Below are 13,869 nucleotides of genomic sequence, written 5' to 3' on the forward strand. Positions count from 1 at the left end.
TACATGTCTCAGGATCCCCTAAACACTCTGCATTATCACCTGCCTGTGATGTGATGAGAGGCCCCGGGCATTCAAATGAAGGATGGAAAAAAAAGAACTGGAGGTAGAAAACAGGGGTGTCTAGGGTGGCCAGAGCACAAGTCTGATGAATAAATCATATCTCCTCAGCCCTTGCTACCGCCACTGCCGGGCTGTGCAGATTTCCTTACGGTGCTGGACACAGCTGTTAGGAAGGCCAGGTGTCCTCTGGACATAGGAGTTGGCCAAGTAGAATAGGGAAGCAAAGTCTATCAAACCTGATAACCAAAGACTGTGAGTTGTTAATGGAATATTCCATACTCAGAGAAACATAACTTTGGCCGTGACCTAATTGGCTATTTTTATTGTCTGTAGTGCTGATATTAAGTACAAAACTATTGATGAAAATTTAGCCACTGGTTAGGCGCCAAAGGTTTTTTTTTTTAAAAATTGGTAATTTTAGACTTCCCTGGTAGTGCAGTGGTTAAGAATCCGCCTGCCAATGCAGGGGACACGAGTTCGATCCCTGGTCCGGGAAGATCCCACATGCCACAGAGCAACTACTGAGCCCACGCACCACAACTACTGAGTCCGCGTGCTGCAACTACTGAAGCCCGTATGCCTAGAGCCTGTGCTCTGCAACAAGAGAAGCCACTGCAATGAGAAGCCCGCGAACCACAATGAAGAGTAGCCCCCGCTCACTGCAACTAGAGAAAGCCCCCTCACAGCAATGAAGACCCAATACAGCCAACAATAAATAAATTTTTTAAAAATTAAAAAAAAAACAGCTCATAAATAAAAAAAAAAAGAATTGGTAATTTTAACAGGTACCTTTCAGAACCTGGGAGGTACACATTTCCCTCATATATTCGTTCCCTAATAAATTGTCCAAAATGGGTTCCAAATAACTAAAATTGTGAGGTGTGACCAGATAATTGCTCACATTTCTTGATCAGTTTGTCATATACCAGGGATTGTCTCATACGTTCTACATATTTTAATCTTATTTGACTCTCACAGCACCTCTATGAAATACATATTATTATCCCCATTTTAAAGTTGAGAAAACTGAAGCTTAGGTTAAATAATTTGCTTGAGGTCACATAGCTGGTCATGGTGACTCTTGACTTGACCTCGGTGAATCTGACCACAAAACCCCAGCTCTTAACCACTATTCTATGCAAATGAGCAAAGTCTATAAAATGAAGCTAAAAGAAAATATCTTTTTTTCTTAAAATGGAAAAATGACTTCGCTATTCATAGACTGTGGGTGGATCTATATAACATACTATATGTAAGGTTCTTAGAACAGTGCCTGGCCCTTATTGGCTTTGAATAAATGTTAGCTGTCATGGTTGTTGTAGTATCTTTAAGGTAAATTTCAGGTGTTCCAAATGTTGGTTTGACTGATTCTCACAGGGAGCTTGGCCCTTGGGAAGGTGGCATAGTGCCTTTGGTGAATAAGTGCATTAATTGCAGGCTTTGAAACCAAACCTGGGTGGCACTTTGAAAATGGGATTAAAGCCCTAGCTTATAGCCAAGTACCCAGCAGAGCAAGGATCTCAGTGTTTGGCAGATTTTGTGTTGCAGCATCCTCTCTAAAAGCAGGGTTTTCCCAGTGATGTATTTTATAAAGATGTCAAATGGCCACTTGTTTCCTGTGCTTTTCTGATAAGAGAAGCGTTTGGAATCTGTGCTCTGCCACCTTTAAACACTAAGAATTCAGATTTTTAAAAGTATACATCTTACTTCTTACTTCAGAGCACCGTAGAGGATTATGGTGGCAGATATTATGGCCTCCTTTGGTTCTGTGTATGCAGAGACCTCTAGGCCCAGGGAGTGCTTTGGCCTTTGGTGTTTAACGGGATGCTGTACAGACACTGTCCTTACTGGCCTGGAGAGCAGCTGCTCAGTGGTTATTATGGACTGAATATTTGTGTCCCCCCAAAATTCGTATGCTGAAGCCCTGACCGCCAATGTGATAGTTGTTAGAGATGGGGCTTTTGGGAGGGGAATAGTTAGAGGAGGTCATGGTGATGGGGCCCTCATGATGGGATTAGTGTCCTTATCAAAAGAGACATCAGAGAGTCTGGTGAGCATGGGGGACAAAAGAACATGGTGTCCATGTTCAGGAAAAGAAAACATGGCCATCTGCCTGTGGTCAACAGGCTTCTTTTGAGGTGAGCAAGGGAGTGAAAAGAGACTGGCATGAGGCTGAGAGTGAGCCTGTAAACGTCAGGGACCATCATGCTTCAAGGGGCAAAAGGAAGATGGTTACTAGACCTACATTTTTGAAATTTTTCAGTGAGTTCTTCCAAATTAAATGACGAATTTTGCCTCAGGAATGTTGGGTTTTATCCAGAAAAATGTAATGTGAAGACAGATTAAAAGAGAGTAATGGGAATAGTCTACTGTGTTTTTTTAATTGAAGTATAGTTGATTTACAATGTTGTGTTAATTTCTGCTGTACAGCAAAGTGACTCAGTTATACACATCTACTGTATTTTTTTAAAAATACACTTTGTTTTTTTGTGGTCCATTTATGTGGATGCTAATATGATTGCCTTGGCTCCTTAGCAGAGGATCTGAGTTCCCAGCATCACTTCAGCAAAAATTGTTATGGTAATAGCGTGAGGGCCTTTTGATCTTGCTGATTAACATGGAGCTTGGCTAACCTGATTGTATAACTCTGCCCGAAACTGGGTTTCGGTCTGTTAATACAGCATAATACATTCAAATGAAGCTTCCTTGGGCTGTCTTATCCCAGAACTGTTGTGTTTTATTATTTGAAATGAAGTTCTCATAAAGAACTTTGCATAAAGAAAAAGTTTAAGTGTATAATTTATTTTGATTTTTAAAATTAATCTCCATGTTGCTTTTCCTGGTTAAGAAGTGAAACCCTGGGGTACTACAACTGTGAATAATTCAGCAATCCATTCAATAAATGTGTGTTAAATTCCTGATATGTCACAGGCTATGTGCAAGGTACTGGGGATACCGTGGTGAAACATAAAAGGCAAGGGCCCAACGCTATGCTTTTTTGCCTTATGTATGAGCTATCAGGCCATCAATGATTCAACCCATTTTTCAACTCTAAGATCGATCAGTCTTCTGGCCACACATTGCTGGGGCCAGGACAGAGAATGTGCGGCAGCTAGGCAGACAGCATTCAGAGGAGCAGTGGGGAGGAAGGGCAGGCATTTTGGAGTCTATGCTGATATGGAAAGCAAAGCCACCCTTGCAATACAGTTGATAGACTTTAATATTAAAATCAACTGGGCAATTGGAAACATAACAACGGAGTTGTCTGCTTTGGTACAAAGACATGTCACCCCAGCTATACAGCATTGTATGAAGAAAGTGTTGGGTTAGGTTGACTGAAGAAGATCAGCAGAACATGAACAGTAGAGGGAAACCATCTGAAGTGGTTCCAGACAAAGACAGTTTTCCTAATTCCATTGACGAAATTCACCAGTACCCAGTAAGGGGAGATTGGAAATTCACATCAGAACCCGCTGTACATAATTTGTAGTTTGCTCTATGTAATTATACTCAAGTAAATTGTAGAGGAATCTATATAGGTTCTCCTTTCATAGTACAAATTAAATCATTTTAACGAATCCCTTTTTTAAAATTAAAAGTCATGTATTAAAGACCCACCAAAATGAAAACTCCACAAGCAGGGACTGCAATTCATCATGCTCACTGCTCTGTCCCCAGAACAGTGTGTAGCTCGTTGTCATATTTTCTGGCTGCCCAGGCCTTTTGCATACTCTTCCTATGCTTAGGAAAGGTCTCATCTTACAAATCCTACCTCCCCAAAGTGGAAGCCAGAAAACAAATTTCCCAGCCTCCTCTGCAGCTAAGATAGAGGCATGTGACCCAGGATCCACCAGCCAGCTGCACCCACAAGGGACTTCTACTCAGAAGTGAACACAAAGAAGCAAGCTTTACCCCAAATCTAATTTTTCTAGCAAAGGTGGAGACTGAAGCATCAGTCTTTCTCCTCCAGTAAGGTTTCCCTGAATATCACCCATCCTTCTTGAGGGCAGTCGGGTTTAGACCTTCTCTAGGTCTACTTTTCATTGTACTTACCCATGCTATTATAATGATTATCATCTTTAATTAGGTTCTAATCTGCTGTGATAGTCTGGTAATCCTAGCTGCTCTCACAAACAAACCAAGAATGTATGGTGGATCAATCACAGAAGAAGTTTCCCTTTCCTGATCACATAAAGTTAAAATGGTACCTGGGTTCAGCCGACAGCCCCCTGGCAGGAGGTAATTTATAGATCCAGGCATCTTCCATTGTGTGGCTTTGCCATCTGTACCACGTGACTTCCAAGGGTGCCATGCCCATCTGAACCAGGCCAGAGGCAAAGGGCCTGAAGAATCAAATGCTGGGGGTTTTATGAGCTAGCCTCTGAAGCTATGCTTATCACTTCTGTTCACATTCTATTGTTCAGAGCTCAGCATGTGGTTACACCTAACTGGCAAACACAGTCTAGCTTCCCGTAGCTTCTTCCAGTTAAGAGTACATGGACACTAGAAAATTATGACAAAGTGCCAGATCTAACTTTCTATCTTCTCTCTTGCTTCCATCCTCCTCGACTGGGAAAAAGGATGACAGTAAGAGGCTAATCATACAGTAACACTGTGTAAATCACAGACAGCTGTAGCTCTGATCTGGATTCCCCTTTCTTGGCTCTTCTGTGCTTTTTGCTAAACATTTCTCTTGGGGTGGGGGGAAGGCACGTATTCATTGGATAGTTATTTCTGAATGCTTTGCCTAAAACTGCTTTTATCTCCAAGCTCCCCATGTGTCACTTTGAAAGGGAAAGTGCTTAGCATGCAGCCTGGGCGCCACATGTGTTCTGACGCGCTGGCACGTGGATGAGTTAGGCGGTTCCAAATCATTGCCTCTTGGCCTCCCCCAGGCTAATGCAGGAAACATCTTTTTTTCGCCCCTGCCTCTCCTGGACCTAGGTGCCTTATCAGCGGCCAGGGAAAGCTGGGAATACGACTCGGGAGCCAGGGACCTCCAGAGCCCGGACTTGCAGAGTCAGTCAGCCCTACAGAAGCTTCTTGAGTATGGGGGAAGCTCTTTGCATCAGCAGGCTGCTCCTCTCCACAAGCTGCTCACACAGTCCCCGCGTTGTGGCGACTCTGTAGGAGGAAGCTATCTAGAGCTGGCCAACACGGTGAGTCCTTTCTGGTTCAGAGAACACATCTTTAGGCCTGTGTGTATGCCAATACAAATATTTGAATTTTGAGCTCCAGGGGACGTATCGGGTATTGTCTTTTTTATTGAGCTAAATGTTGTACCATTCCCAGCATTGCCAATAATGTTAACGGCTCCAAATACTTAAGATTGGTGACTTCACTCTCACTATTGAGAGCAGAGTGGTCACCTAAAAAATGTTTTAAGTCTGTATGTTGTACAGATTTAATTACTAGAATATCTACAATGGCTTCACCATAGAATATTTTCTGGGACCAGACATTACAAGTTAATAAGATATAATTTTTTGTGTTCCCTAATTTGGACTTCACTCGTTTGAAAAGCAAACAAGAAAATATTTCATTGAAAGTTTGATCATTGTTTCTGCTTGTACTTTAAAAACATATTCTGTTGAAAACTATGGAACAGCTTAGAATTCCATTATGCTTAGTTTAAACTTCTTTTTTACCTCAGGATGAATTATTACCGTGATGACCTTTGGGTGAAAAGCTATTGTCTTCCCTTTTAAGCTAGAGCTGGGGAACGAGGTGGGGTTGGCTGATGACCTGGATCATGTTGGGGTGACATGCAGACAGTTTATAAATTAGGGTTGCTATCTAGCCACTGTGTGAAAGGTCCGTAAACCTACCTTGCTTTTTGAAACTGAAGTTTGAAACCAGAGGTGGTATAAGCATCTTTTTTTGGTTTGTTTTTGTTTGTTTGTTTGTTTGTTTTTTTAGTCTTTGGTTGAACCATATACCATTCTAAGTGCTCTACATTACATATACTATCTCACATAATTTCCCAACAATTCTACTACTATCGCATTTTACGTATGAGACAAGAAGTTAAGTAACATGCCCAAGATGACACATATATATATATTTTTTTTTCTATGTCATAATATTGACATTGAGTCCAGTTATCCTCCACTGTAACAGCTCCTTTACTTTGCAGTGAAAATTGATTTGTATATTTTTTGCCTCTGAGTCCTTGTGGGATTTTTTTTTTTCAATTCAAACAAAGTCACAAAAATTATAATCATCCTCATCAGTTCACTCAGTCCCATGTAATTAATTTTTTTTTCATCTTGATCTTTTGTTAGCACTTTTATGAATTCATCAGTTTTCCATTAGAGTTCTGAAAATGCTTATTCATTCAGTTCAGCAGTATAGTCAGTTACCAGAAACCTGTACTTGTCAGAGTCTTTTCCATGAACTCCTTGAAGATGAAACACTTTTATAGGAACATTTTTGCAAAAGCATCAGAGTACACCCAGAACTGTCTGTAAATGACAAAAGACTTAAAAATGACCACGGTTAAAGATTTGATGAAAGTTCATAATAATGCAATTGACAAGGAAATTTAGTTATTTCTGAGATATACATTTTAAAGTAATAACTAGAATTATGACTTATAACATTATACCAGAACATATAAGATTTTTAGAAATTTCATGTAATGTCTGAAACATTTAACTTAACATATTTCCATACAAATAACCCAAATAAAGTTTAGTATTAGTTTTTTTTTGTTTTTTTATACTGCATGTTCTTATTAGTCATCAGTTTTATACACATCAGTGTATACATGTCAATCCCAATCGCCCAATTTAGCACACCACCATCCCCACCCCACCGCGGTTTTCCCCCCTTGGTGTCCATACGTTTGTTCTCTACATCTGTGTCTCAACTTCTGCCCTGCAAACCGGTTCATCTGTACCATTTTTCCTGACAACTTCATTTACGTATATTTACAATCTGCTTTGAGGTAGACTAATGGTTTTCAGACTTCTTGTGTTTGAGGCATATTTTCTAATTCTGACATTTTTGGTGACGTGTTTGAAGGCACTAACAATCCTAAATATGCAGCAAAAATTACAGTACAATCATCAGACAAATCCCAATTAAAAGACATTCTGCGAAATACTTGACCAGTACTCTTTGAAATTGTCAAGGATATCAAAAGTAAGGAAAGTCTGAAAAAGAGAAACTCACAGCTGAAAGGAGCCTAAGAAGATCTGACAACTTCTTATTTGTGGTACCCTGGCTGGGACATCAGGTAAAAACTAAGGAAACCTGGATAAATTATGGATTTTAGTTAATAATAATTATCAGTATTGATTCATTAATTGTGACACTGTACCATAATCATGTAAGATGTTCATAATAGGGGAAATTGGGCGTGAAGTATGTGAGAACTCTCTGTCCCATCTTTGCAACTTTTCTAAAAAAATTTTAAATATATTAAAAACATACACACAGTCACTACTAGGGTGTAACTATGTCTCATAAAACCTGTAAAAGAACCCATAGTTATTGCACTGTTTGCCACTTGGTCACCCTTCAAGGACATTCTTGCTCAGTTTGAGTAGAACTATTAACTCTCCTAATCTCATCTTCCTGTGTGCCCAGGAGACTAGGCAAGTAGCAGGAAATAAGTCATCTTTCTCTGGCATGGGCCTGGATTTAAGCTATGCTTTTACAAATAATTTGCAGCAAGTTGAACTTTACTCTTTACTATATCAGCTCAGCCTTTTTCAAGACAGACAGTGATGTGGCAGTATGGGTTATAGCAAGAATCTATGTTACAGACTGATGAAAATTTAGTGGCCCCTGCTCTGAAGGGTTCAGGGCGTGAGGCCCACCAGTTTTCTTCAGCAGACCTACTGGTGAAAACAGCAGGAGTTGGCTGTTTCCTACCTCTGCTTGACTCCTTGATTCTTAACCTTAACAGTAACTGCTTGGATTTTGTTCTGTTCTCCCTTCAATCCTGGTCAGCCCCTGGGCTTCCCACAGCCAGGTTCTGTTTTTGTATTATTGGTGAAGTTTTGGAACTGATGGAACCCTGCCTGTGATGGCCTTTGCAGAGGCCAGTTTGAGAAACACTCCCCTTACATGTTGAGCACCCAGCTCATGCAGGAGTGTTCACTTTATTAAAAGTCATGACCTGGGAATTCCCTGGCAGTCTAGTGGTTAGGACTCCACATTCTCACTGCCGAGAGCTCGGGTTCAATCCCTGATCAGGGAACTAAAATCCCACAAGCCACACAATGCAACCAAAAAAAAATAAAAGTCATGACTCATATACTTACAGTTGGCACACTTTTCTGTATATATGTTGTTGATGAAAATAATCAATAAATGACCTAAAATAGTAATAGAAAAGTGTTTTATTTGAACCCAGCTGAGGACTATAGCTCAGAAGACAGCCTCTCAGATAGCTCTGAGGAACTGCCCTGGAGAAGCATGGTTTTATGTCTTGTCAGAACAAAGAACATTAAACAAGTCAGGGATACATTCCTTCAAGATTAAAAAAAAAAGCAGATCAGCACGTACATAACGAGTCAACATGGCCTTGGCAGCTGGGAAGGGTGTCTTATCGTTGAGGGGGTACTAGCATTGGCGTCCCAGGAAGGGAGGCATTTAATCTTTATTTCTAACATAAACATTCTTTACTTCTGGCCCTTTTCTTTCTTAATTAAAACAGATGTACAGTGTATGTTTGATAGTCCACAAACAGGCTATTTTAGTTAGCATAAAATTCAAGTTAACTCATGTATAAGCCAGAATGACTTCTCCATAACTCAAAATGTGAAAATCTCTTTTATCAATGTTATATGTTTATAAAAGCTTATAATGAACACATAATCAATGGTGGTGACCTATTCAGTAGTATTCATTAGAATACGTTGAATAAGTTTTTTTTTTTAAGTTATAACTCCACGAATGAAGAAATAAAGTTGTACACGCTCACTTAAGGTGATCCTTGGTGAGAACCAGACCAAAGTGCAAATGCAGGCACTTGCAATCTATGACAGTGATTATGTTTTTTATTTTCTCACTGAATTGAAAATGCACAATTTTTAAAATATATTTTATTGAAATATACATGATTTACAATGTGTTAATTTCTGCTGTACAGCTAAGTGGTTCAGTTATACATATACATACAGTCTTTTTTATATTCTTTTCCATTATGGTTTATCACAGGATATTGAATATAGTTCCCTGTGCTATACAGTAGGACCTTGTTGTTTATCCATCCTATATATACTAGTTTGCAAGTGCTACCCCAGAACTTCCCCTCCATCCCTCCCTCGTTCCCCCCCACCCCTTGGCAACCACAAGTCTGTTCTCTATGTCTGTGAGTCTGTTTCTGTTTCGTAGATATGTTCATTTGTGTTGTATTTTAGATTCCACATATAGGTGATATCATATGGTATTTGTCTTCCTTTTTCTGACTTACTTCACTTAGTATGATAATCTCTAGTTGCATCCATGTTGCTGCAAATGGCATTATTTTAATGGCTGAGTAATACTCCATTGTGTATATATACTACATCTTTATTCATTCATCTGTCAGTGGACATTTAGGTTGCTTCCATGTCTTGGCTATTGTAAATAGGGCTGCTATGAACATTGGGGTGCATGTATCTTTTAGAATTAGAATTTTCATCTTTTCTGGATATATGCCCAGGAGTGAGATTACTGGATCATATGGCAACTCTATTTTTAGTTTTTTAAGGAACCTCCATACTGTTTTCCATAGTGGCTATACCATTTTACATTCCCACCAACAATGTAGGAGGGTTCCCTTTTCTCCACACACTCTCTAGCATTTGTTACTTGTAGACATTTTAATGATGGCCATTCTGACTGGTGTGAGGTGATACCTCATTGTAGTTTTGATTTGCATTTTTCTAATAATGAGCAGCTTTGAGCATCTTTTCATGTGCCTTTTGACCATCTGTATGTCTTCTTTGGAGAAATGTCTTTTTAAGTCTTCTGCCCATTTTTCAATTGGGTTGGTTTGTTTTTGTTATTGAGTTGCATGAACTGTTTGTATATTTTGGAAATTAAGCCCTTGTCGGTTACATTATTTGCAAATATTTTCTCCCAGTCCATAAGTTGTCTTTTTGTTTTGTTTATGGTTTCCTTTGCTGTACAAAAGCTTATAAGTTTGATTAGATACCATTTGTTTATTTTTGCTTTTATGTCTGTTGCCTTGGGAGACTGACCAAGTCTCAGAGAATGTTTTGTCTATGTTTTTTTAGGATTTTTATGGTGTCATGTCTTATGTTTAAGTCTTTAAGCCATTTTGAGTTTAGTTTTGTGTATGGTGTGAGAGTGTGTTCTAACTTCATTGGTTTACAAGCAGCTGTCCAGCTTTCCCACTGCTTCTTGCTGAAGAGACTGTCTTTTCTCCATTGTATGTTCTTGCCTCCTTTGTCAAAGATTAATTGTCCATAGGTGTGTGGGTTTATTTCTGGGCTCTCTATTCTTTTCCATTGATCCATATGTCTGTTTTTGTACCAGTACCACACTGTTTTGATTACTGTAGCTTTGTAGTACTGTCTGAAGTCTGGGAGAGTTATGCCTCCTACTTTGTTCTTTTTCCTCAGGATTGCTTTGGCAATTCTGGATCTTTTATGTTTCCATATAAATTTTAGGATTATTTGTTCTAGTTCTGTGAAAAATGTCATAGGTAATTTGATGGGATCGCATTAAATCTGTATATTGCTTTGGGTAATATGGCCATTTTAACAATATTTATTCTTCCAATCCAAGAGCATGGGATATCTTTACATTTCTTTGAATAATCTTCAGTTTCCTTTATTAATGTTTTGTAGTTCTCAGCATACAAATCTTTCACCTCCTTGGTCAGGTTTATTCCTAAGTATTTTATTTTTTTGATGCAATTTTAAAAGGAATTGTTTGTTTACATTCCCCTTCTGATATTTCATTGTTAGTGGAAAATACACAACTTAAAAATATGATTTAAACTGATAGACCCTTGATAACTCCTTGGACCCTGTGGTAAAGGGACTTTTGAACCCCAATTCTTCATCCTTTCCTATATATTCACTGTTTGTCATGTGACTTTGGCATCTTCCTGTCAAATATGTGAGAAATAATAAAAGATTGTTGTTTTAACTGTTGTGTTTAGGGTGGTTTCTTTCATAGCAATAGTTGACTCAGGGTCTGCTCACAGTGGTCCATGGAGCCCAGTTTGAGAAATACCCCTTGTAAGTGGCCAAAGAAAGCAAATAGCCTCTCTAAAGTGCACACTTGGGCAATCCCTTCACTTATAAAACCATATTAAAAGTAATTTATGTTCCTTCTAAACCAAATCCTGAACTAATAAAATTAGATTCTGGGGTTTGGGTTTTTGTTTTTTTTTTTAAAGAAGCTACTAAGAGCAAAAGGCATTTTATCAGTGCCCAGTTAGGAGACAAGAAGCACACACTAATTCACACAGGGAAAGTTTAACATAAAAAGTGATTAACTAGTAGCAGGGGATTACCTACTGAGGAGTGAAGAAAATCTAATGAATACAGGAATAGTACATGTTAAGAGCAGTCACTCCCTCTAAAACTGAGTCAAGTACCCAAGGAAGGAATATATTTGGAAGAGGGCCCTCCCTTCACCCAGGGCTGAGATTCAGACCCCCTTGACAAGGAGTGGCTGGTACCCACTGGATGGCAGAGAAATTCCCTGAGATGTCATGGGCCAGGGTTGGCAGCAGGAAGCCAGCTCTCTGGAGTGTCGGCCCAGCTGGCTGGGATGCCACCCACTGGCACATCACTGAGAAGGTGCCCACAGAGGAATTCACTGGGAAGCTGCCCACCAGTGTGGTAGCAAAACCCACCAAGAAGTGCCCCAAATGGTGGCACTGAAACTTACTGGGGATGAGTGCCACTGCGTGTCCTGTGCTACTGGCCTCCACCCAACACAAGAGCCAGCAGGGAAGAGTCCAGCAGAAGCAGCATTCCCATCCTCCCCCAGTGGCGCGCCAGTGCCCCTGCTGACAGAGGACAAATGTCCAGCTTCAGGATCATAAAGCAGGGCAAGGAAAGATGGGTTTGGAGATGAGAGAGATAAACTGATAAATGACACAGGCATTTTTAACATTGAGAAGCTTCTGGTAGCATCCTACACAAGATTTACCTTTCTAAGCATCCCTTCTTTTCTTCTACTACCAAATACCTGTCTTCTTCTCCTTCTACCAAACACAGTGCCTATTATGACTTTGAGGCTTAACACACTGTTTAAAATGCAAAGGCAACAAGATGATGTTGTACATAGAAACTTGTGGCAATTAGGGTTTTATCTGAGAAGCAGAGTGGCTACCCATGATATAGAATAAAGGATCTATAGAAACAGACTCACAGACATAGAGAATAGACTTGTGGTTGCCAAGGGGGAGGAGTGGTGATGGAAGGATGGATTGGGAGTTTGGGTTTAGCAGATGCAAACTATTATATATAGAATGGATAAACAACAAGGTCCCTACTGTATAGCACAGGGAACTATATTCAATATCCTGAGATAAACCGTAATGGAAAAGAATATGAAAAAGAATATATATATGTATAACTGAATCACTTTGCTGTACAGCAGAAATTAACACAACATTGTAAATCAACTATAATTCAATTTAAAAAACGAATAAAGGATCTATGGTGAAGCAATCTATGCAGGCTGTTGTTCTGCGTCTGTGTTGAGTCTAAAGTTACTCTAGGTCTATCAGATCAGCAGATAAGAAGGAAAGCTGGATGTAGAGGACAGCAGGACAAATGGGAATGCATGAACACAAACTGAGACCCCATGAGGACAAACTGGAACCCACTCCTATCTCTGAACCATGTCCAACCTTGATGCTGTGGGTGACCTGCAGGAGAGCTGGCACCCATTATCAGGGAACCACCCTCACATCTAGCCCAGGGCTCAGAGAAGCTGAAGGAGGTGGCCTCGGGATGTTGGAGTGGCTACAAGTCTGATGCACCAAGTAGGGAAGCAGCAGATTGGCAACAACTTTCAGAGCATAAATAGTATGACTTCTTCACTTCTACCTCTGGCCTTCACATGGAGTGTCTCTCATGTCCAGACAGAACCATACAGGAAAGAGAACTCTGGGAAACATAGTTCCAGCTTAGCTAAGTTGACTTAGCACCACAGAGCAGCAGAGAAACTGCCAGTGCAATCTGTACTGTATTCCTAAAACTATCAGCAAAACAAAATGAAACACTTTGGTTTAGTACAGAAGAGGTGCAGTGGAAAGGATATACTGCCTGTTTGCTGATGGATTTTCTCTCCAAAGATTTGTATCTCAGAGAAGAGTGCAAGTATAAATTATAATGTTATAGATTCTAAGTAGTGACATATTTAAGTATTATAAAGCATAAAACACAACTGAAGTTTTATTTTCTAGCTACAACACTGATAAATTACTGAACAAAATATCAGTTTCTTCATAGATTCTTGCAGTCATGCTACTTGGCTTTTTAAGTATATATTACCAGGTTTATTAATTTTTATTAAGAAAAATATTAATTCATTGATAATGATTAATTATGACTGATTATACTAGAAAAGAAGTCATGTACAAGATATAAAGTATTTGATTTACAATAGCCAGGACATGGAAGCAACTTAAGTGTCCATCGACAGATGAATGGATAAAGAAGATGTGGCACATATATACAGTGGAATGTTACTCAGCCATGAAAAGAAACGAAATTGAGTTATTTGTAGCGAGGTGGATGGACCTAGAGACTGTCTTACAGAGTGAAGTAAGTCAGAAAGAGAAAAACAAATACCGTATGCTAACACATATATATATGGAAT

General features: G+C 39.5%; 1 protein-coding gene across 1 annotated transcript in view; it reads left to right on the forward strand.

Annotated features, from left to right (window-relative positions):
• The window catches only part of MCC (MCC regulator of WNT signaling pathway), a gene marked incomplete at its 5' end in the record, with an annotated part of 423,545 nt that overhangs the window by 93,579 nt on the left and 316,097 nt on the right, over positions 1 to 13,869 (forward strand). The window contains one exon of the mRNA XM_082375453.1: positions 5,005 to 5,219. Within this exon, the coding sequence (XP_082231579.1) occupies positions 5,005 to 5,219 (215 nt within the window). The remainder of the gene's footprint in view (positions 1 to 5,004; positions 5,220 to 13,869) is intronic.

This window comes from Balaenoptera borealis (assembly GCF_965194805.1).
Source record: "Balaenoptera borealis genome assembly, chromosome: 2".
NCBI lineage: Eukaryota > Metazoa > Chordata > Mammalia > Artiodactyla > Balaenopteridae > Balaenoptera > Balaenoptera borealis.